Source organism: Chelmon rostratus, chromosome 4 (assembly GCF_017976325.1).
Source record: "Chelmon rostratus isolate fCheRos1 chromosome 4, fCheRos1.pri, whole genome shotgun sequence".
Classification (NCBI taxonomy): Eukaryota; Metazoa; Chordata; class Actinopteri; order Chaetodontiformes; family Chaetodontidae; genus Chelmon; species Chelmon rostratus.
The window spans coordinates 6,854,888-6,880,657 of NC_055661.1; the positions used below are offsets into that span (position 1 = coordinate 6,854,888).

Sequence of the window (25,770 nt, forward strand, 5' to 3'; positions counted from 1 at the left end):
AACGGCGGCTGTGGCTCAGGACGTTCACTGATCAGGAGGTCGGTTTGCTCCCTGCCTCCTTCGGTCTGCATTTTGAGGGGTCCTGGGGCAAGATACTGAACCCCAAATTGCTCCAGATGGCTGAGGCATCAGTGTGCAAATGAATGGATGTGGCAAGTGTTGAACAGCATTTTCAGTGGTTGGCAGACCAGAAGGGCACAGTATAAATGCAGTGCATTTGGAAAAGAGTACAAGCACAATGGCATAAACTTTTTTTGTAAACAACTGATAGCACTTCCAGTCTGTTTCTTTCTTGTTGCCGTTTTCTGTTGAATTCCTAAAAAAAATGTATATTATATGGTCAGAATCTATTTTGCGCCATCATAGTAGATAAAAAGGTACATGCTTAAGGCCCATCTGTGCGCAAACTACATTTTAAAACAGCAGTCTGCTTCTCTTGGAGCCTCACTCTCTAACTGCACACTAAATACTACAGCTATCACTTTAACGACAATTCTGACTCTGCAAAAACACATTCTTGCTACAAGAGTCGAGCGATGCTGAAGATCATGTCACTGAAAGTGACAGTGATTGATGGATATTTCCAGAGTTACATTTAAAGATTGTTTGCCTACCTCACACAACAGATTCGGCTGACAGTTTGCATCTTGAAACTCTGAACTGTAGATGGCTGTTGAACTGAGGCCGATATGATGGTATAAACTCTTACATGGCTGCACACACATAACAAATGAAGCTGTTGTTCCCTTTCCTGTGGCTCCAGAATAAAGTTCTTGTTCTTTGCACTGTGCACTTTATCTGAGATGAGCATCTTGATATCCTCTTCCTCTGCTGTCTTTACCTTATAGCTTCCTGCTCCCTAAAGATGCTTCTGCTTGGTGCTTAGTGGTTTAAATATATACCATGGTGTGAACTTCATCCTAAAGAGAATCACTCAGTCATGGAGGTGATTAAAACAAGACTGACAGATGTGCAGTGAAGTCTGTGGAAGTGCACAAGCCCCTCTCCAGTAGTTTATTTAGATTACCTTGATATCTGATAGAGGCTATTTAAAGTCATCATCCAATTATAAATGCTGTTTTTTTGTTTGTTTGTTTGTTTTTTTGGTGGCCCTGAGCACTGGAGTGTGTATTTATTTATTGCCTCCCTTTTTCGCCAACACTCACACACACCCAAAAACACACACACACACACACACACACTTGCACAGGCTGAAAGTTCAGTTCCATCTGGAGTAACACTGGCAGCTTTTCAAAATCATATGTTCATTTTTAATTAAAATCTAAACTTGGGTGTTTTCCTGTGGAATGTTTCATATTCCCCGGGGACACTCAAGAGTTTGATGTTTAATTCATTTTTCATCACTGAGCCTTGAGATTGCTTGTCTTCACATTGTTTCTAGCTGACCTGAACTTCTCTGAATGTTTTACCTCTCTATTTGGAAGTTAATGCATTTCTCCAAGGTCCCCTGAATACAATATTGCCTTTTATTAACAATCAGTGGCTATGTTTATAGAAAACACACATTATTTGCCTGGTTCATGCAGAATTCTGTTTTCACATGGCCAGATTATTCAGTAACAATAAAACCAATAGTCATATCAGAGGAAATGAAGAAAAAAGCTGAGAAGTGTGGGTGCTAAAAATAAGAAGTGCTGCGACTGGGAATTCTTTGGATCACACCCCATATGTAAAGGATCTCAGACGGGGTCGTGTCAGCTATTCATTAATCCGTTGCTAAGGCTGTGTGACTTAAATGAGTTGCTACGAAACATATTTAGCGCCATCGAATTGAAAGCAATTAAACAGAAGGTCACCGTAGCAACACAAACTAAAGCTAGCATAATGTTTTGTGCCTTGGATTATATTTTGTGAAATGTAGTTTTAAATCTTCCAGGTTGTTGTTGTTGTTTAACAGCCTTCTGATCATGTGTCAGGTCAGACATATTGACCATTTTCCACATTACTGTTTACTCACCAGTCACAAAATTGGTTCAAATTAGCAAGGTGGTAGCTTCTTTAGTCAGCAGCTGGCTAGTTCAGTTAGCTATGCAAGTTACACCTGGCAGTCACTGGGTGTAAATCTTTAGGAAAAATTCTTAAGTAAAAACACTTTTAAACATATTATAACTGAGCTAAGTTTGAGCTTAGCAGCTGCAAAGAGTTCTTGGATTCCAAATTTGCTGCTAACAATCACAATATGAATAAAAGCATCTGATGTTTTCTGATTGAAGTTCAGTGCAACTTGAATTGAACCCCATTGGAGACCAATCCAGTCACCTCACTTAAAGCAAAAAGTTCAACACCTTGTCTTCTTAGATTATAATAAAAAAAATATCAAAATTTGGCTCAAAATCACTAATTTAAAGGGCGCCCCTGTAGCTCACCTACCTCACCCGGTGGAGGGCCCATGTACCGAGGCTGTGTCCTTGAATTCCAAACCAGAGCCATTTACTGGATGCCATGCCCCAGTCTCTCACCCTTTCCTGTCTCTGTCCAGCTGCTGCCAGTTAACGAGAATATTGAATTATGTCACAGCCCTACATCTTCTTTCCACGGCATGTATATACAGTTACTGCGGGTGCTTGCATTTATGAATCAGCCCCAGATAAATCACACACACAACTGCAGAGAAAATGAATTCAGTACATTTAATTGTTAACTGATTAATTGCACATTTGCTCAAGTGCAGAGTCATACTCGATGTAAAGCTTTAAAAAATACAATCTCAGTCATCTCTGACATGATTCTGAGTGCATTAATGTTGATTCTTTAAAGGAAAATACAGTAGATGAGAGATAAACCATCTTTTTAGAGTTTTATTCTTTGATAAATCTGTAAAGTAAACACTGAGAAACAGGGCAGCATAACTGGTCAACGGTCAAAGATACTTTCATTCATATTTAGGTAGTGTAACTGTCAACATAATACATGTGCATTTCCCTTTATCTGTGTAAACACACATTGTGTCAATTTTTTTTTTTTAGAGTTGTAGAGTGCAACATACTGTACTACCCTTTAGAGGAAAGCCCTCATGTTATCAGTAGCTTTCTGTTGGCACCTGAATCATCAGAAACACCAGTCCTGAGCAGCAGCACTTTTTATGCATGCTCCATAACACACATCCCCCAATTTCCCTTTCAGAAATAGCTCAACAAGTTTACAATACTTAACATTTTTTTCTCAAATTAACAAAAATAGTTTGAATCATCAACTGTACACAATACCAAAAACAATGTGCTTTTGCCCATATAGTGTATAGTGCTGAGTTCAACATGCCCTCTGTCGGCTGTAGTTACAGTGCACCCATCTCCCTTTTTTGAGGCGGGTGGTCGTCACAGTATGCGTCAAGGAGGCCTCGCTCTGTGAAACCTTCGGTGTATGTACCTGCTTTTATCCTTGTTCATGTAGATACAGGCCTTGTGCTTGTTGTTTTGCAAGTGGTTCCAGAACTTGATGAGGTCATTAGGGGGGAACTGATGGGATGTGATCAGGTGGCTGTACTTACAGATGGAGTAAGACACCCGCCAATGGTTGAAGAGGAACTCATTGGGAGGGGGCACTGGGTCAATGCGCAGCTTCGCCAGGCAGATCCCCACGTAAACGTCCTCTAGGTTCAGCCTGCGTATGCTGAGAGAAGCCTGGTAGATCAACTCGGCCAAGTCTCCTGAGAACACGTATCCCGTGCCTGAGCAAAATGTCGGGTAGCGCTCGCTTGGGTACAGCTCTGGAGACATGTACCACTTGCTGTCCTTGTTTCGGTTTGGTGAGTAGCCCCTCATCAGGAAGCCAGTGAAGTACTTCTGCTTGGGAGGCAGCTCAGGCTTCAGCAGCTTTTGGATGAGATACTCAGTATTGACAAACATGTCGCTGTCTGTCTTCATCACGTAGGAGGCATGTGGACAATAGGTGGCCACCCAGTACATGCCCATCAGGGTTTTGATGGTCAGGTTATAATAAGTGTCCTGATAGTCCTGTTGGATGATATCGTGGTAAACACGGCTCTCGTCCTCTATGATGCTCTGCTGGAAGGTGTCTGTGTACTTCCCTGTGCCAAGCAGGAAAAGGCGGACAAGCCCCAGACCCTGTGCTGTGCTCTCATTGCCCCATGTCTGGCGGATGGCGTTCCGGGCATCGACCTTGCCGCGTTCTACAGTGATTAGAAGGATGAGGAAGGGAGTGCTGTCCCTGCACTTGAAGGGCTCGTTCAAGATGTAGGGGTAGGGCTGAGCGCTGAGTCTCCCTCCCACGCCCATCTCCATCTGTAAACTGTTGTTAGTGCTCATGGAGTCCCCAAGCCCCATTACGCCCATCCTGGCTCCTCCTCCACCACCTCCTCCTGCTGCCTCCCCCACTGCCCCATCCGCCTGCTGAGAGCTGAGGTTGAGCAGCGGCTTTGGGGCTACATTGACCGTCTCCCTCCACAGGCTCCTCAGGGAGTTGCTCTGGTTGGCTTCTCCCTTGGGGCCACGGATGCCCCTGACGGTGTAGGTGAGCGGGTTTTCCCAGGGCCCATTCTGTCCGGGCAGCCAGTCTTGGTGGCTGAAAAATAAGAGGAGGGAAAAGAATAAAGCCAGGGAGAGGCCGGCCACATGGGTCCGGAAGAGGGAACGCTTGATGGTCCAGGTCATCTTGATGGGACAGCAGTGCCGCCGTCTCCACTGCATGATGCAGACCGGGGTCGTAGGAGGCTGCTGCTGCTCGAGAATGGGTGGCGGCGGCAGTCAGATACAGTCACCTCAAACATGTGGTTGCCAACAGTCAGAGGGTTATCTGAGCTGGCAGATGGGTTGGAGTGAGCCTCCTGGTGGAGTCAGGGGAACGTTTGAGCCTCTCAGTACAGCTCGGAGAAGGGTTAAAAGGGCTCCTGATGGAGCGAGGAAGCCGATGAATCTTAAGCCATGGAGGCTTCTCCCTGGCGCTTCTTTGGCACAGTAGACAAACACAAGATCATGCTCTATGTCTCGTCTCCTTCAGGATATGAGAAGGGTCCCCTCCTCTGTGTTTCCTCCCTCTAATCTGAAAAGAGGAAAAGAAACAGAGAAAACAGTGTTGACAGTTGTCCGAAAAGCACCTCCTATTCACTGCACTGAACCCCACGTCAATCGTCTCAGTTGCAGATGTGCTTTTTATTTGACTTGTGGGGACAACCAAGCTTATTTCTTAGTCATTTTATTTACAGTTTGTTTTGACACACTCAAGGTAATTCTGAATTAATTTGTCCCAGATGCAAAAGCCCCAATTAGAGCTTTCGGTTTCTTGGTAAGCTGACTTAACATTTTGAAAGGGAGAAGCTGAATCAATATGACACCGTTGTAGCATCTTTGATTGGACAGGAACGCAGAACACAGAAGGCTCTGGGGATGTGTGTTTCTTAGGAAAGAAATTGGGAGATTTAGAGAATGTCGTTGAGAGCAGAGAAGACCGCTGCTGTAAAAATGACATGCATGCATGCGGTGAGTTTGTATGGTTGAAAAAGGGCACACCCAGGTGTGTGCCGAGTTGCTGAGGTGCAGCATCACACAAGTTTTAAAAAATAGCGAAGAATAGAAAATATTCCATAAAGTTCTTTGTGGAAACTCTGCGCTGGGTGCCTGGCGCTGGGCATGGTGAGATGGTGGTTGCCTCTTGCATATCATTATTCAGCTTAATGCCTGGGGCATGAGTATAAATTGCAGGTTTGCTCAACGTGGTGCCGGCTAACGCTACTCTGAGCTGCTTGGGCGAGCGAGTGTCATCAGCCCCCCACCGCGCGTCGACAGCTAGGGAGGAGATGCATCTGTCAAAATGAGTTTTCAGGGTCCAGCAGGCAGTGGTGCCGAAGCCTGAGCCAGCCTCTGGTGATAACAGCCTTCGCCCGCCATTCACCTTCCACCTTCAGCTTATCAATGCTGTCTGCTCTCTAGCTGAGACCGCCCAGGCTGCTCGATCCTCCTATATACAGGACATGCAAGGAAACATGCGCATAAATGCACACATGCATACACACAAGCGTGTGACAACACAGAGAAAAATGTGACATGAGTGATTGCGCCTGTTGCCCTCAGGGAATTGTGCACCGAGGGAGGCACAAAGGCGATCACGTATGCAGACATGGATTCTCTAACTCACCAAGGCGAACGGTCCATTTGCCAAGCACAGAATTTACAGTGCATTGCACATAATCATATGCACGCCAAATACTGCGCACATAATCATTTTTTTTTTGTGTTCCCAGGCCCACTAACGCAAAATCTAATGCAGACCAGACTTGATGATATACAAAACAAACACGCTGCACACATAATCACGGCTGTATCTACAGACTCACACAAAAGATGCATGTGCACATCACACACAATCGTGGACACATATGCACACACACACAGGGATCACCAGAGAAAACAGAATATGCTAGCAGAGACTTGCAGGTTGTATGAGACTCGAGCGAATATTAATGCAGCAGCAGTGTAGTCTTGAATCCATCTGTCCTCCCCTGAGTGTGTTAATGCACTGACTACCTCTATTGCCTTTTTGTTTATTTGTTTGCATGCTTGCTTTGTAATAATCTGCGGACACTGAACAATACGGCATTATTTGGTGCAAATGCTACATGCCGCTTAGTGTGAGGCGGATTTTCTAAACTTCCAATTTTCATTTCCTGCTATGTTTGCTCATTCATCATGACAACTGGCAAGGAACACGATAACCTTTTCAGGCGAGTGTGCTTACCCAGCGCAAGCAATTACAGGAGAATGAGAGGGGCCAGGGCCGGCTTTGTTTTAAAGGTTAACATACTTTACATCGAAGCATATCCAGCGCTTGAGAGATTTCTGCTGTCAACTAAATGAACATCTAGTTACGTGAGCTCTGATGAAGTGTGCACACACAGAGAGGCATAAATACACATGTAGCACAGAGGTACACACACTTAATGGATGCCCACACACCCACATCAGCCCACCCACACACTCACACGCAGACAACCATGACTGGTTGAGTGTATGACTTTCTTTTTTTTTGTTTTGTTTTCAATGTAAATGCCAATTTCACTGGGAGATCAGACATCCATTTTTACTTTTTAGCAGTTCCATTTTATCTGCCAATGCCTCTCCTCATTAATTCATTTTCTTGCCTCCCATCAATGTCACTTCTATGCAAGCCAATTAGTTACACTAGCACTAATTAAAGCCCCAGCGATTCTGCAGCGGTCAATAATCAGAATGAAGGCTGGGGGAGTGACACAGTGACATACTAGGCATACATTATAATGTTGTCTCTGTCACTACACCAGCTTCAAACCTACAGGCTTCAAAGGAGGACAAGCCTTCTACATCGAGGTATGAGCACCTTTCTTCACTGTTTGCTTTCATGGTTTCCACGCCTACATATACAGCCTAGCTAATTTTTGACTCCACAATGTGTGCAATGCATGCAAAATCAGCTCGATGAGTACATGACCTTCATTCAGTGAAACATTGCACTTTGCTAAAGTGACACATTTTCCTTAAGAAAAATGCAAGTCCCATTTGTGAGCCATTCGGAGTGGCTGTTCACTGAAGTTAGAGGTTAAATTCTGCTTCATTGGAACAGGCCTGACTGATTATGTGGCTGAGTAAGGTTCTCGTTCCATCTAATAACACTCCTTTGAAGCAACAATCCTCATTCAACCACGGCAGTTATGATTTATTCTAATGTTAAAGTAGGGTTGTAGCACATGGCCTTCATCACGCCAAAGAAAAGTCGAGCTTCTTAAAAAACTACCTTCACAAAGAAATCATGATAGCTGTGGCTGGATGAGGAACATCACTCCTACAGTTCCAACTATCATTTATCTATTAACCTGCAGATTGTTTTCTCAACTGTTTAATACAAACAGATTTTTTGTCTAAAAAGTAGGAGAAATTGTGAAAAATTCAAAGTCAAAAATAACATAAAAATAGTCTATTCAGTTCACTTTCATACAAAGATGAAAAAAAAAGCCATCAACTAATCCTTTCAGCTGTAACTGCTTTAAAACAGCACTACTCAACTCAACTGAAATGGTGGAATAAAGCACCAGAACATCAATTAGTGTTGCTCACTTATCTTTCATATTTAGTTGCAGTATTGCACTTAAGTACATTTTCTTCCCACATACCTTCCATTGGCATTGGCTACCATTTTATGGTACTTTGTACTTCTACTCTACTACATTTGTATTTCACTGTTTTAGTTACTAGTTTTTAAAGGCAAATCAACTTAATGTCAACATATTTGATAAACTGCTCTACAAAATACTACTCAACTGTATAAAGCAGGTAGCTCCACCTTGACTAATTACAATACTTAACTGCTATTTACACATACTTTTACCTCGGTTTTCAATACTAAGACTTGTACTTGCAATGGAGTATTTTTACATTATAGCATTTCTACTTGCGTCTCTCTACATGGAGGATCTGAATACTTCTTTCACCACTGTGTTTTCCTAACTCAAGAGGCTGACGTAGTGGATGTATTCTCATCTTTAGCAACAAATTTTAAGTCATAACAAAGAGATATACAGTTCCTAATTTCACAAAATGATGCAGCCAGCAGCCATACATGACTCATTTTTACTGACGCTATCTACTTAAAAAGGTTTTCAATTTTGATGCAGAAAGATTGTGCTGTCTATTTTGACACCCTGTTGTTCTCCAGGAAATATATATTATATAATAACTAGCTATTTATTATTGCAATCCAAGCTCATACTGTCATTCGGTTGTCTATTTAATAAAATGATGTTGTCTGGTTGCAATACAATAAACTGTTTGATTAGAAACAACTTTTTTTCTCTCTCTCTATGCGCAGCTACACAGCCTTCCGGCAGGTAAAAGCTGTCTCGACCTGTGTAAAAAAGTTTTTAAATGATCAACGAATCCCTTATTGTACCAGAGGCAATACAATGCAGCAGAGAAACCTTGTGGGTGTTCTTACATGCAACATTAAAATAAATCAGTTAAATCAATATGCATATCCATGATCCTGTAAAATGATGCAGTTAATTAATCCAGTACCAGTCAACATAGTCTACACATCCAAACCTGCATAACCAGGTGCACTATCTCTTGACTAAACTCACTCTTTACACAGTGGAGCTGGCATGCAACGACACACTACAAACATCTGAACTAGTTTCACTGCCATTGTGGCTCAGCTTGCCCACTGCACAATGAGTTTTAAGAAGTCCATATCTGCTTTTGTTCTCTCGAGGCCACGCTGGGCTCATCTTAAAAAGAATCTCCCAGGGAATTCAATCCCAGGCTTTGTTCAGAGCGGTCACTTGAAAGTAAGGAGGCTGCTGGTGAGCCCACACCTTTCCCCCCCAGTGCTGCTGCGGTCTCATCTCAATCCCTCCTTGTCCTGGTCGCTTTCCTCACCCTTGTTCAGCCGCGCTCTTTCTCAACAATCTGTCATTTTCTGACTCTTGTTTACCATCTGATTGCAGTGAAGAGTTCACAAAGACTGGCCGGAAAACAAGTGAAATAGAGGTGAGGGGTTTTGCGGTTGCTGGTCTTCCTAACGTTCACTCTCTCCATCTGATTCCAGTGTGGGTTATTTGACAAGCGGGTAGTCCCGATTCTCCTTTACCAAAGTGAAGTATGGGGTTTTCACAATTTGAGCAAATGGAAATGATTAATAAAACACGGTATCATATAAGAGAGCGCTTCCCAACTGCTTTTTTCTTTCTGTTTTCAGACACCCACAGCCCTGTTGGAAGAACTAAACCAAACTGGATGTGATTGAACACAAATAGACATTGTTACAGTATATTTTTATGCTATTGACTGTCAGTGTTTAGGTTGGTTTGGTCAAGTTTGCAGTCTTGAAATATTCAAATTGAATTTCAATCATCATCTGTTATTTGTTTTATTTTTTGCACTTTCAACCATCAATTACTGTCACCTAACTATCCAAGCTAACCATTTGGCTTGTTTATCCACTACTTTTAGCAACCTCAGCTATTTACCTGCTACTTATAATGTCTGCTGAGCAGGCTTTGGTCTTTTGGAGTGTAGTGGGCACTCCTGAGGACTGTTTTTGACCCTGTGGTGGCACCAGCCATCTTCTATGGAGTGGTCTGTTGGGGCAGGAAGAAGGCCAGCCCTGTCCTTCGATGCCCCCTGAACACAATGGAGGTGGTCCAGTAGGAGAAAGGAGGATGATGTCTAAGCTATCATCGCTGATGGAGAATGTGCGTCACTGCATGCAGGACACTCTGACAGCACTGGGCAGCTCCTTCAGTGAAAGGCTGCTTCAGCCACTGTGTGTGAAGGAGAGACACTGCAATATCAGTGCACACTAAATATCATTATTACCTGTGTGTAGTAATGCTAAGTTCAACCATTGTCCATTTTACTCTGCTTTTCTTATTTTATCGTTTGCTGATTTATCATTCCTTAATCCACTAATAATTTTATTTTGGTTATTACTTATTATGGAGTTCAGGTGTTATAGCTCATTCATTGAATACATTGAACATTTGTGCTTTTTATTTTAAGTTATGTATTTATTAACAATGATGCATTGTATTTCTCCAGTTTTTAATTAAACTACGTTAGGTGTCCATTGATTTACCTCTGTCCTTTTTGTGTTGAGAGATCTGCCTGAGTTGACTCAAAAAAAAAAAAATATCATAGCTTTCACAAGAACAAACATTCTATCGAAGAAACAGTCCCAATAAAAAGCTGCATGAAAGAGATCAAATGTTTTGGGGGATATTTCGGTGAACTAACCCTGTGAAAATGCTGTTTGGTGTATGTGTGACTCAACTAGGATAGGGCCGCTGGGAGAGGGAGGGTTGCGTTCTTGTAAAGTGTTGCAGAGCAGATGAGTGACACTGGATGGCCAGCTGCTTTTTTTTTTTTTCTTTTTTTTTTTTTTTTACCCTTCATCACTAGAGGCTGGTCAGATCTGGGCCAGGCCACTGGAGCCCCCCCGTCACACAGCACAGCCATATCTGATCCTTAAAGGGTCAGTTCAACCAAATTACAAAAAAAAAACAAAACACAGGTCTTCGGCCTACTGGCCTGTCGCTGGTACTCTCCAATGGTGATATATGTCGTTTTGGGACTTGTTAGCAATCGTTTAAAAAGGGGGTTTAGATATGAGGATGTGTTGGTGACAGTAAACTGAATTTATTTGGCTAAACAATAAATTGATTGTTTTAAAAATGGCAGAACAATCAAAAATGAACATAAAGATGATTCTTTTTTTTTTTTCACATGCAGCTTTTCCATATTGGGAGCACCACAAAGGTAATCCCTTTGACCTGCACTGCAATGGGGTAGAGTCTCAAAACTTTACCAGGTGAGGCCAAAACTAGTGAGAAATGATTCTCATATTTCGTTTGAAGTGGCCCTTTAACACACAAGTTAACACTCATACATAAAACTGACCTTTAGTTAAGGCTATTACAAAGGATCGAGCCACCTTTAAAAAGTGGACTTTGGCCGCAAGGAGCTGCTGTACATGAAAGGATTTTCTTCTGCTCAATGTGAGCGATACCCAACCCTACTTACTGTGCTGCTGTTAACTTTTACCACTGGATTTAATTCTAGCAGTATTTCTGTTTTACTTCGTTATTCTGCTTGCTTCAACTCTTTTCGGGGCTGTCAGTTCAGGCACCACGGCAATAAATTACGAGGTGGTTTGAAAATTAGACCCTCTTAAAGCTGAACTGTCTAGCAGATAATGTGAATAACCAGATGGTAAGCTTAGCTGCTGTTTTTTTTGTTGTTGTTTGTTTTGTGTTCTAATGTCCATCTCATCAGTTAGCAGATATCCCTAAGCATGCGCAGGCTTCAGTGCCAAATAGTTCAGGCAGCTGTGATGTGTGTGATGAAGTGGATAAAAGGCCCTGTTAATTGAACTGGATCAATGGGAACTCCCTGGCCTAGCCTCTTGGCAGGTCCAAGAAGGGGTTTCCTAAACTTGAATCTGTGTAAACAAATACAGAATAGACTCCTGACCCCCATTTGATGACAGTGATTGTACCCTCAGACACCGCTAACAAAGAAAAATGACTGCTCTGGGCATGGAGGGATCAACCAGGGACACACACAGACATTTTGATGGGCAGGGGCTCAAGCACAAAAAAGGGGCACTAACCCCACCCACAAATTCTCTATTCCCACCCCGATGTTGCTACACAGTCATTCATAATGAAACGCCATTCACGACGTATCGTGTTCAAACACTTCATTCCTTGAAGAAACCACAAAATAGACACGTTTTCATGAAATCCATGCACTGATCAGTGGTTTCTTCCAGAAAGGAATATTAACAAGGATGCAATTTAATAGCATGCAATAGCAATAGCATCATGCTTCAAGCAATACTTTTAGGAGAGCTGTGATGAAGGAGAGGATGCAGGCAGTTGCTCCCTGGCATTTTTGGATGAAGATGCAACGATGACTAATGATGTTTTGAAGATATAGCCAACTGGTATGGCGTGTACCACTGGTTCTGTGGTTGCGTATCTGCTCTGGATGAGGCATGCAAATTTGTGCCATCACTTCGAAAACACACACCACTTAGTGAGACAGAGTAACACAACTGGTTCTGCTGTCACACAGCTGTGGAAATGTAATTTAACCATAAGAGAAGGCTGTCACTCATTCTACAGGTAGCTGTGGAGGACAGATACCAGTAAAGCCTCAATCTAACCCAACACAGAATCAAAGTCAAACCTCATTTTTGATATTTTTAAACAGGATATTTTTCGACTGTTTGGAGAATACGGTATTTATCAAACAATGTGTCTGTATTTTTGTTGATGCTTTACCCTCTTTATAGTAGTTGAAAAATAACAATAACAGCGAATACAATTAACACCAGCCCAGAGGGCACTTGTCCAGTCTGATAACATGAGGACAGAGGCTCAAGCCCCCTTTGGGTTCTCCGTGTGCAGGAGCCTGGAATTAACTATCATCAGCACTCACGCTTAGGGAGTGAATGGTGAAATGTAAGTATTCCTAATTTTCCAGCAGTACACCTGCCCGAGGGCCCCCTGAGTGCCGCTGCAACATTTCAAGAAGCTGCTGGGGGGTCCACAAAGTGCCTGATGTAGAGGAGATGCAGGATGTTGGGACAGAGAGGAAGGGCATGCATGGATGGATGGATGGATAGATGGATACTAGTCAAGGCGGCTGGGAAGGGTGGATGGCTGGATGTAATGGAGGGGAGAGGAGGGCGGGGAAGGCTAAATGAATAATGAGGATGTGGAGGACTGATGAGACGTGTAGTGCTGCGTACCTCCTCCTCCTCATGCCGCTGCGTCTTCTGACAGGGCTGCGGTCGGCTGACGGAGTGTGAGGACCCCGGTGTCTTTGCCCGCCATCACCGCCTCCTTGGACTGGAAACAAGCTTTGCTTTAATGGCTGGCCTCTTCCAGCTCCCTCTCCTCTAATCACACTAACACCTCGGATGCGTTACGTCCCTCCACGTCCTCATCCCCACAGGCTCAACAAACCTGCAGGTTTTCGGTTCTCCTCCTGCTGCGACCCCTCCTCTCTCTCCCCTGCTCCTTGCGCTCGCACACCGCAGCGTCCCTCTACCTCACTACTTGATATTTTGTTCACTCTTTCACTGTTATTATCCTAGTTCATGCCCTTCTCCAGCGGCGTTATTTCGGGTAAGAATGAAAGAGAAAACACCACAGCATCGACACGCGTTTATCCTCAGCCGTTCCGCTGGCAGGAGGGGAGCGCAGCGGCAGCAGAGCAGCGGGAGCGCGGCTGCTCCTTCACGATGCTGTGCAGCGCAGTGAGAGCGACTGAGAAAAACAGTTAAAAAGATGAATATCCTCACCCACCTCTGAGCCCAATCACTGCCAAAACATGTTCCACGAGTCCTGATGGAAAAACAAAAACAACTAGTCGTCTATCCTCACCTCCCAAGAGTCCGCTCCGTCTTCTTCTTCTTCTGGATCTTTCCTGCGCTCCGTCATGGACCGACCCCTGTCGGATTTCCCACCCCGGCGACGAGCATGCTTCTGCGGCCAGGCTGGCTGGCTGATACCGCTACACTAACAGGACTCTACCACGTCACTGCATTATAAACGGAGCATCTCACGTGACCCAGTTAGACGCTCATGTTGCGTTCATAGGGTATGGGTGAAAAAGTCCACACACACACACGCACACACGCACACACACGCACACAAAAGAAAAAAATACATAAACACACACGCCCCAGCCATAAATGCAGTCCAGAACATAGCGTCATAATTACAACCTCCTGAGACAACCAAAAAGTTCCAGTGCATTTTAAGACCTGCTACATTTTAGAGATGCTAAAATAATAATAATTTAGAAAATTATTTCCCTCCTCTGTTTCATATTTTTATATTATAAAAGAATGTCAGAAATATAAAGCATACCTTTATGAAATAGATGAAAAGATGTATATGTTCATGAACTATACCCCATGTCGCCGAAACTGCCCCAGCAATGGCAAAAAAAAGAAGTCATTTTATAGATATTATTAATGGTACTAGAGTTTGTCATTTCACAGAAAATGAGGGTAAAGATGTTCATGACTCATCCTGCACTTGGGGACATGTACTAATTTTATGTCCAATTTTTAATACTAATTTTTATGACACTACCATGGATGTACAAGGAGAAGGATGCTGCTGTTGCGGAGCGTTTCTGGGGGTCTCAAGGATTACTGTACAAAAACACGACTATATAACTTTATTCTCTTTGGGCGAAACTGGATCATATTTTATGGAGAAAACAATTTCTGGGTTTCTTTCTAATGTCCCAAGACAGCTCTGCCTGGACAAACAGTTTAAATTAAACATCCGAGCTAACTAATTCCTAACTTGCTAATTGATAATGAATTTTTTTAATCATATTAAGTGATATTTAGAAACAAAAGTGTTCATAAAGCAAGCTAACAAAGATCATATATTGGACTGAAATGTTAATACTCATTATTGAGCAGTAGTATCTTTTGAGTAGTGGAAATTATCCATCTTTATTGTGCAGATTGTCTCTTCTGTTGGTCCACAAAACAAAACAAAGAGACTCAGAAAATTTGAATTGCTACAATGGTCAATTAAGGTCAATTAAAAAGCACACACATTTGCAAGCAGCGTCTTCCACCTAAAAGCTCAAACGGATGGCATTTCGGAATAGGAAACTCATTCCTCCCACTCTTCCAAGATTTACATGAATGCAGCATCACTCAATCCTTTCCCTCCTCACCCCTCCTCCCAATCCAACTGTTCTGCTCCCCCTCTGTGGGCAGAAAAAAAGGGGATTTAACTCCGCAAGAGCATGGTGGCCAGTGGCTGTCTGGTAACAGCTGGATTTGCCACCATTGTGCTCTTTGTTTAACGCTGTCTCTAATGTTTCTCACTGGACAGTGCCATTTTAAAACACATCTTTTGCCCTGTGTGTTACATCAGTGATGCATCATTATGCACACATTATCAACTATATTTAGCATGCTTTTACATAAAAAAAAAACATGCTCGAGGTTGTTGACAGCACTGACTCTCTCCCTCCACAACAGCTTGATGATGAAACCCTACCTGCCTCATTAATGACTTAAACACAATGCAAACCCTTCATCGGCCTTCAGTCATGGCTACACTCATGTACCTCCAGAGGCCGGCGTGTTTCTTGATAGGCGATGAAAGCAGCTTGTCTCTTTCCCTCTCTCAGTAGAAGTGGAGCAGATGGAATTATGGCTCATTCAAAAGCGGCTCGCCACTTCAGGGACAGCAAGCCAGTGGGAGAGCGGCCTCTTGCAACACTGTAAATATTGTAAGGTGGCACCACAGCACAGGAGCACAGGTGACTGAATAATTAATAGGAGCTGTGTCTTTGACAGATATACTTTGGAGGCCATTAGCTCTGCTACTTGGCCAGCGAGAGCATATTTGTCAAAAGAAAGTAATGCCGGGGAGGTGATTGATTTCCCGTGGCTGCCAGGTTAGAGGGAGAGCACCTCTGTACATTAATATCATGCGGCATCTATTAGATAGGTGACTTCCTCAACTCGTCTAGCTTGGCTGCCTCGGCAAAGACCAGCGTATCAAAATTTAAATTGTCATCATTAATTGCCGGCGCTCGGGGAGTGTCTTGGAAGACAACGTCTGCCTCTCCTGCTGTAACTGAGAGAAGCCCAGTCTCCTGCCCACAGACACGTACGCGTATGCACAGATGTCCTCTCGCACAGAAGACAAAATGCACATGCACGCAAAGCCATAACTTATTACTTTCCCTAAATTTCGGAGTGATTCCTCTGCAGTCATCTTTTTTTATAAACCGGATTGCAGCTTCTGTTATTTGATCTCCTTTTATCTCGCAAAGTTTAAACACCCATGCCTTGAAGTGAGAAGTCAATAAAAGCATGTTTGTGCTTTGGCAAGAAGTGAGGTGCTATTCACAAAATATGACTGCTGTGAAAGAGCAAATAAAGACGAAGCCCACATTTCTTTTATTCTTCCATTCTTTTTTTCTTTCTTTCTTTCTTTCTTTTTGTTTCAAACACACACACAAAAAGTGAAAAAGTATGGTGGTGCAGCCCAGTTCCTTTTCTCTGGTTCAAACACAAATGGTCCAGTATTTGCATAGCAACCTGGAAACCCTTTCACATTTGAATAATTTCTAATTTCTATGCTTTCAGTCATGGTCAATTCGCCATACTGGCAAGTTCTGAAAAGAAATGCCAACTGTCAAGGCAAATAATGTAGTTATATCTACCTATTCACATTGCAAGTTTACCCATTTGATAAGTCAATTGTTTTTTTTTTTCGTTGTTCTAATTCTGTCTGTTGCATATTTTCCTCAGGTTGTTCTGTACTTGCCTTTCTCTTTTCCTCTCAGACACTGCTGGAGGAAGGAAAGGTTGGTTATCTCAATGCTCCGCCTTTTAAGAAATGCAGTCTCAGATGAAATGCGAGCTGTTATTGCTTCTCTTAAAGAGTGCAGTCACAATATCCTGTGGCAGAGCCTCAAGTGCAGGCAGGGATGGGATGTCTCTGTGAATATCTTTGCCTTCACTCAGGCTCACACCTCTGTACAACCGACAAAAACGGAGGTCAGCTCTGTCATAGAGGAGGACATCTTATAAACTATTAAGTATTCATTGTCTTAATGTCATAATCATAGCGTAAAATTGCACAGGTTTAAAATGTGACTTTCATCAGGACACACTGACTAACAGATGTATTTTGCTGATAGGGACTACCTTTGCACCTGCATTCGGCACATTTTAATTATGCGTGTGCATGTTCTGTTTAAAGAAATGGACAGCGCACAGAAGGAATCATGCAAAATGCTTGAAATGTTATAAGAGATGCATTCGGCCACATTTATGAGTTTAAGTGACAATGTAATGCACGTCAGATCCATATGGAAATACGTTTTTCTGAGCAGAGCCAATCAGAAAATGCTTGCAATTTAAACAGTTGGCAGGCAGTTTGGATAGTAGCATGCCTGTCAGAGTGGATTGTCTGGATTCCAGCAGATGGGGAACAAGCGGCACAGTGTTTACAGTCAATATATAGAGACAGAATAATGAGAGCTAGCACACATGTGTGCATGTGTGTCTCCACAAGAAAGAGAAATCTGATTTCAGGCTGTATACAGGCAACAGATTTTAATTCCATGTGGTAATCCATCTCAACCACATCCAGACACATCATAGCCCGGGCAAAAGAAAGCCAGATCTGTTTGCTCATCACTGCTAGATATAGATGTGGTGAGACAGTCTGATATCCAGCCACAGTGCACAAATGAACAATGTAAACAAGGAGAGATAGAGGTGAAAGCAGGATGTCCTTTTAGTGCAAGACAATGTTCTCATATTTATCATGTCTTTACAACCAAAAGATCAATATTGACATGACAAATGAGCAATTTACACAGAAAGTAGATCAAATATAATAAAAGATTAAAAACGTCTTATGGTCTCAAAAAACAAATAAGATGCCCCTGTTATATATGAAGAATGGAGAAGGAAACATAACGCAGAGACTTGTTGTTGTCATTGTCAGCAACATAATCCCAAAATCTCAAATGTCCAATCTTGAGAATCTGAAACAGAAAGTAGGTCGAAACAAAAAATGAAGGAATTGGAGTGTGGATTTGGGACATACATGGGAACCAGCTGCTGAAACTTTTTACGGCCGTCGTCTCAGGGCCACTTATTCTGTATAAATGAGCATTTTACATTATTTTGTTGTCCATTAAAACTGCTGAATCTTTTCCTAGCAAACAGTTTCATCTTAGACTAGTCCATTGCAGACTTCACGTCCTGTTGCAGGCTATTACATACTATTAATGACGGAAAAAGCTTGACTCGGCCCAAGGTTCATTGATTTGAGGTTCCCCAGTAGCTTCTTGGTTGCGCACGTACCATATAACCACAAGGTCTCAGTGTCTCTCCTAATGTTTCTTGTCTATTATTACTCAAGTATATGCAAAAAAAAAAAGCCCAAAAACCTAGAAACTTTCAGAGAGTCCTGTGCAAATTATAAGCATTTTGTACATATCAACAGGTATCACATTGTTACTAAACCTTTGTAAACATGTGCACTAAACAGCCTTGCAGTTGCAGCTATAATTCACAGTTCAAGGCTGAATATGGTATCAGAACACATGCAACACGTAATAACATAAATTCATGCTTAACTCCCTCTTAAGAATAGATCTAATCCATTACATGGCATGTGCTATGCCATTATCCAGTTGGTTGTATATTAATATGCTTGAAAGAGACGCAGCCTGGAGAAGGAACGCATAAAGGTGGAGTAGTTGCAGAATGTGTCCATCAGCCACACAACTCAGCTTCAAGGCTGCGTGTGGGCCACCAGACGCCTGGATGAAATGTCCTCAGCCAAGACACTGAGTACATACCAGCCGCTGTAAGAGGGCCTCTGACCTCACTGTGAAACAGTAAATAAATAAATGTGTAGATAAAACTTTGAAATTACTTTTCTTATCATCTGCAACCCTGAGAATAAAAGTGTTTTGTTTTTTTTTATCAGTGTAGTTAAAGTGTTATAGTCATCAGTTTCTGTTGTGATATCATTCTTACTGCAACCAATTCAAGACATGTTTCAAGACAGGCCACCTTTCATCATTGGCACTCAGTCTGTAAATATATGGAGAGCAGTAAGTGCTGTAATAATGGTTAAGCGTTAAGCTACTTTAGCTGTAAACACCCACGGTACATACGATCCACCCAACGGCAAACAACACTCAAAGTGACTAGCGAGATGGACTTAGGACTTAGCCCACGTAGCCACAAACAAAGCTCCAGATAAAAGCTGGTGTTGCTTTGTGTCTTTAATAAGGCAACTGACTGCTAACGCATTCGGTATATCAATTATGTAAGTTGATAATTCCCCCATGGTCGCACAGGCGACTGCAGCAACATTTCTATCTACTGCGTCACGTTTCTTCCAAGCGAAGCCTCTTAGCTTCGGCTCCATTCTCAATGTACAGACGCTGGAATGGTTTTGATCTTTTAATAACACTAATCAAGAAAACAAGATTGCAAGTATGTTACCAAACAATGTCAAACTGTTTCTTGTAAATGGCAATGTGTGTCTCGCCGCTGAACGTTAGCTTCAAATTAGCACCTGCGACTGCACACAGCCTCCTGCAGTCATGCCTGCAGTCGTGCACTCATTTGGAATGGTGGTTAAATTGCGGACGGGAACTATATTCAAAATGACCTGTTTTAAATGGACCTGCCTGCCAATCAGAAACCTTTTTTTTTCCTGTGGATGCTGTATAAAGGCTGTTATCTCTGAATGGCTGAGGGACAGCCATGGTCTGACATACAGTGTATTCTAAACAGAACATTTGCGAGATAAAGGAAATTTTGTCTACTCGTGACCTCAGGGTCCTTTCAGGTCCAGGACCAGTCGGTGAACCAAAATTGTGCCACGATTCAGCTGAATTTCAGACACCGGGCAGATAAGAGATCAGTCAGTGAGTTTTCTGGTGGGTTCATTCTCCATTTTTGCAATTCTGCTTAAATATTTCTATTTACCAAAAGGTGTTCAGCTGACAGTGCGCGCCTGGTTTGGAGAGATAGCCTCCACAGATCTTCAGGGATAGTGGCGAGGGAAGCATCCGACCAGATGCACTGTACACCTGTACACTTCTGATAATGTAAGCACTGCTGAAACTGGACGTGGTTCAATCACTGCTCTAGCCTTTTCCATTCCAAACATCTTTTTTTTCCCTTTAACTGTCAAACATTATAAAAATATTTCTATATTAGTAAAATTACTGAAACTGCAGTTGTTTAAATGCATTTTACTAATTTGGCTAAAAACGGACCATTAGCATTTTCGGTGCTGCTCATTGATGCTGAATGTGACTGAGGCTAAGACCCTGTCCTTTTTGACGTGAAGTACAGGATCAGAACAGGGATCATGTTTAAATACAGTTTCTGTCTGTGTTTGTTTTCTTGTTCCAGATGGCTTTGATGCAGTTTGCATCGTAAACGAAAGAGTTTGTTCGAAGGACGCGCAGACTCCTCTTGTCTCATCCAGAACGTATGATTACTCATATTCTGATCATGCGGCCGCCGAAGCAACTGTGATTAATTCATGTCATGACCCCACTACTTTGTTGGGATATTTTGTCTGGCACTTTATCTCTCCTTCCCTTCCTCAGTGGAAATATGATACAGCCTGGATTGAGTTAGTATTTAATTACTGTTGTCAATGCAGCACGAAGGAAACTTTGCACTTTTGTGAGATGCAAAAGATAGCAGTTTAAATTTTAACTGAGTGACAGTACATTAACTTCTTAACATGGAAACACATGCACGTGTGGGTGCGGGTGTTACACTTGGAAGTGTTTGCTCGCCCTTGTGTAAGCGAGCCTGTGTTTGAAAAACGGCGGCCGCTGTGGGCCTGTTGGCGCTGGGACGGGTAAAACGCAGAGGTCAGCTATCACTTTGAAACATGCTGGTCCTTATCTCTGTCACGAGGCCTAATAGAGTAATGAATCAACATAAAGGCCGGGACTCTCCTGACTGGGCCGCTGCCTCCTCCACCAACACTGCTTTACTTCGGCGACACTTACTGCCTCTGTAAGCATCTTTTGCCCTCCACCGTTGTTTATGGGCGGTTTTCAAAAGCTGTCTGAATTGTGACTACTGTCGGAGGTGTATTCACACATGAGCAGCCCCACTGCCTCGTCTTACACTCAGCCACAATGTGATAACTGTGGACAAATGGGAGGGCCTTTTTGAGATTGTCTTATGATCTCATCTCATGACTGGTGCCAAATCACTGACTACATTCATTATGAGCTTTGTGAATTATCATAGAGAAAGGTGGGAAAAAGCATAATTCACAGCAGAAGAAACAGCAGAAGAAAGTTTTTTTTTAATTATATTATATGATGGGCATCTGCAAAGGATAGATAAAGTCTGGTTCATGCTTTCAAGTGGCAGAAAGAAAAGATCTGTATGAGACTTATTAGGTTTCCGAAGCTTCAAATGCTGCAGCTGCTATTTAGCCTGTAGTGCAAAGCAAATGACATTTTTCTTTCAGTGACAGCTCCAGTGAATATGTGTCTCACAGTATCGTTATTAGCCCATTTCAATCAATTTTTACTCCATAATTGAGAGTTGTACTGAGTCCAGCACTGATATTCACAAAGCATGAAAGAACTATGAAAACCAATTGTACAGTATAATCCAGCGCTGTTCATTTTTAAAAACAGCTTGTTCAACCAATATTATATAAGACATCACTCTAGCACCAATACTGACGATGAAGAGACTTTTTCAGACTAGCTTCACTTGAAAGCTGCGGTGCTGGCACATTACATTCACCTGGAGTGTCAAATACTGAGTTTTAGACTGACATTAGCATTTAGCATTAGCATTAGCTAAATGGTAGCATCGGTACCGGCCACTACCTGGAGCATCTCTTAAACAGGCCTGGGTCAGTTGAACGTGGCGGTGCTGTTTGGATTGTGTAGGAGCAGTGTGAACTGGCACTAGGGGGGGTTCACCGCCTAGCCTCCTGGAGGTGTAGTGGGACTAAGTAGGCGAAACACCGTTGAAGGGAGGTTTCTACCTGATGACCCCCAGAGAAGTGTTAGGAATCACTGCTCTTTGGCATGTATAGAGGCAGATTAGGGCTCCAAGGTTCTTCACTGAGAGTGAATCCTCTTTTTGAGCACAAGTATCTTGTGTTTAAATTAACAGTGGGCATGGGGCTGTAGTATGAGAAATACTCAGCATATAATGTTTGAATGGATGGACTGTTATCTAACAGTGAGGTTGTAGATCCAAACTCACTGAATATACACGAATGAAAACATAATGATGAATATTAGATTCAATGTCTACAAATAAATCCCCCTAAATTGTACACACTGGACCTTTAAGCCTGTCTTAACCTTGTGTTTATCTGCTTGCCTAAACACTGCAGTATTAACCAAGCAGTAACAGTAGCTGATGGTGGAGGGGCTTAGCAAACGGTCCATTATGAAATGTGACATTGCGACCTACACACAAATTGCAATTGTAAAGCAAGCCCCAGATACATGATCCTGAACTGGACTTAAATTTGCTGTATTTATTTGTCTTTATCAAAACATGTGTCCACTCTAATGGACAGACTCACTGGATGTAATGAGTATGTACATCTGTCACTGGTACTCTCCAACGGTCATCTACGATTTTGGGGGTCACTGTCGCACGACCTTTTCCATCGTTCACATATGAGCGTGTTTTAGAACAACAACTGCTCCCTTTTCAGGCAGTCGTAATGTGTCTCTGTGGCACACATGTGAGATTTTCACCAGCTGAAATGAACCAGAAACAGGCAAGAGAGTTTGTCTAAACTGCATTAAGCAGGTCAGATGTGAACCTAAGTCACATACAGTATGTGTTATTTACTCCTAAAGTACTGATTGCCCATATGGATCTGACATCTGATCACTCTCATCTTGGATATTAGCCCCAAGGGGCTCAGCAGATCTACTTTATACCAGAGCACCTTCTGCTCCTCATACATTATGCTTCTCATTCTATTATCGCACTTGCACTACTGTGTATTTTTAGCACATATAAGGCACATGGACATATGCTTAATTGTTGCCCTCCAGTCTTATTTGATGTCATGGCATGTGCTGAGCACATCATTGCTCACTCAATCTGCAGGATGATGCTTTTATGATACAGGCTTGTATCTAAAAGTAAACCTTCGGCACAAATTGGCCAGTTTACCAGCCTTCAAAGAGAATAGATTAATCAATTTCCATTGGCTTTGAAATGGAGGTTATCTGTTTGAATTCTGCTGGTGCTCATAGACTGAGTTTGTGTTTTTTTTAATCCATCTCTCTTTTTTCTTTCATTCTCAGTCCTTTTTTCTTTCTTATGTTTAGCATTTCTACATTTCTTGTACTGTGCAAACCTAGCATCGGTTGTTTTTCAAAAATTTAAACAAGGTCTAATCTCTAGAAATTTGGAGTACAGATCATTGCATGGGGGTAATCATACATATGTAGGCATGTTTGGAGACAGGAGCTAAATTGCTCAAAATGGCCACAGTATATCTCAGGCTCAGTGAGTTGAATTTAATACCAAATGATGAACGGAAATCTTCATCTTTACTGACATTTTCCACTCTTTAAAACTGCTCTAATCATATTTTTCCATTAATAATTGATCAAACGACAGTGTGTAACGTGAAGGGTGCCGCTCATCGTTACGAATCCACAGAGAATTATCATCTGATTCTGCGGCTCCTATCGAGTCTACAAAGTGTTTTAGTGTGTTTCAAGTCATTGCTTTGTTTTTAGGGCCTGCAGCTTTTTAATGTGTGAAAGACTTTTGTGTGAAGCAGTTTACCTGGCTCTGTCTGACGGTAACAAAATCCACCTCCCAACACCTTGAACGCCCAATAACATGAGCGTTAAAGACCAAAATGCTGAAGTGCTCCTCAGCAGAAGTTACATAATAGCATTTACTACACAGCACACCATCCTCTCTATCGCCTCTATTTCCAACTGCTCAACAATGGAGGACAGACCTCCAAAAAGTATTTTAGTCAAAAAGGCAAAACAGTTCAGTCACAACTCAGAATGAAGCCAAAAAGCAGTCTTACTGTTTGGTGTTTTGCCTGGTTTGAATCTCTGCTCTGATTACTTGTTTGTTTGACGGTAGGAAATTACACTCCAACACCGCCTCTTTAAGAAGGAAATAATAGTGTCATGAGCACAGCACAATGTCAGAAACTCCATGCTCGCATCACAATGCTCTGATTTGTTGTTACTTTCTGGCTGCGGCGTCTCCGAGAAGAATTATGGAGATTCCTTAACGTGATGTTGATGCTCACAGCAGCGCCACTTAGCCCTTGTCAGACCTAGCAGTGCCTTTGAGAAGAGAATATAATGCTTCTCATTTGATTGTTTTGTTTTGCCTCTGTTTAACTCAGAGGAGGCATGCAGTTTGGCATGCACATCCATTGGCTTCTCTCTGTGGAGCAGACACATATAAATCCTTTTACATGCAATCCTGCCAAACTACCCTGTAGGCAGGCTTTGCATTTGAAATGTACAATTAGTTATCCCTGTTTGGTTTCAATGCAACATTTCTGAGACATCAAGCCCGGGGGCAACACACGGAGAATGGCAGCAGCGACCCCATACATTTTACCTCCTTGTTGTTTATTCTCCGTCTTGTCCCTGTCTCTGGCTCGCTCTTCCCTTTTATTCATATTTCCTCTGCCTATTTCCTGTCTCACATGTCCTGAGATGAGCTGGAGAGTGTGAGCTGTCGCCGAGGCAAAGAGGACGCTGCTGCTGCACTCGCGTCTTTCTGCAGGCTTCATTCGCTGCACTTTGTGCAGGAGCATAAACACGTTCCCTGAGATTCCTGGTCAGGGTTGAGGGAGTGGATGGGATAAACTGAGGTACTTTATCTAATCAGCAGGGGCAGCGGCGCGCTGTAAAGCCAGCTGTTGGCCAGTACTGGGTGGGGGCAAAAATCTGCTTGTACTACCTGCTTCCAGCACTGACCCCTAGCGTGCCTCCACGCTGTGCCTAATCTACAAGGACATTAATACAGGCAGAGCTGACTCACAACGAGGCTGTTAGAGGAGGCTTTTTAATCTTGCTAAGTGTTCTGCTGGCAAATAGAGAGCTTTTTTGTGAACTCCCCATGAAGGATTAAAATCTAGTTCAACATGCTAAACGCTTATGTTAAAGGAAAGCATTTTTAGCCCTGTGCCCCCCCCCCCCCCCCCTCATTTTCCACATCCTCCTACGAGGCCTGAAGATTTTGGAGCAGTTTAATAGCAGGAAAAGCTGCATGGAAATTCCCCAGAGAATCATGTTTGATAACATATTTTCTGCCAATAGCCAGTCTTTTATCAAGGCCAGAAGAGGCTTCGTAAGGTCAGGTGGAGCCACCTACGCATCTCTGACAAGTACAGATTTGGAAGCACAACTGGGTGATGTGTGTTACGCCACAGCGTAGCAGATGAAATAAGGGATGTTGTGAGAATGGACGCGTGGCGTCATCTGTTGTCACCCTGCTCTAAAATAACGCCAACTTAAAAAGAAAATGTGTATATCTTAACCCCAAAAGTTCATATAAAAGCTGCGTAACTGATACGTAGATAGTAGAAATAGTAAATCATGGAATGACGGTTTTAACAATGGGAAGATTCAAGCCAGAATTGCAACTGCATGATAAACACTGGAGATTGTGTACAAAATATGTGGAGGTCCAGGTGAGGAAACTGACATGCTTGACAAAGAC

General features: G+C 42.6%; 1 protein-coding gene across 2 annotated transcripts; it reads right to left on the reverse strand.

The window, feature by feature from the left end:
* Positions 1-2,694: 2,694 nt before the first annotated feature.
* On the reverse strand, positions 2,695-13,999 carry b3galt2 (UDP-Gal:betaGlcNAc beta 1,3-galactosyltransferase, polypeptide 2). Of its 2 annotated transcripts, none has more exons than XM_041935587.1 (2): positions 13,898-13,999; positions 2,695-5,019 (listed from the first exon to the last, which is right to left on the reverse strand). In XM_041935587.1, the coding sequence occupies exon 2, from the start codon at positions 4,665-4,667 to the stop codon at positions 3,348-3,350; it is 1,320 nt and encodes a 439-aa protein (XP_041791521.1). In that variant the 5' UTR covers positions 4,668-5,019; positions 13,898-13,999; the 3' UTR covers positions 2,695-3,347. The 2 variants fall into 2 exon arrangements, with proteins under 2 accessions (XP_041791521.1, XP_041791519.1); XM_041935585.1 differs by lacking the exon at positions 13,898-13,999 and adding an exon at positions 13,261-13,536.
* Between the last annotated feature and the right edge of the window lie 11,771 nt (positions 14,000-25,770).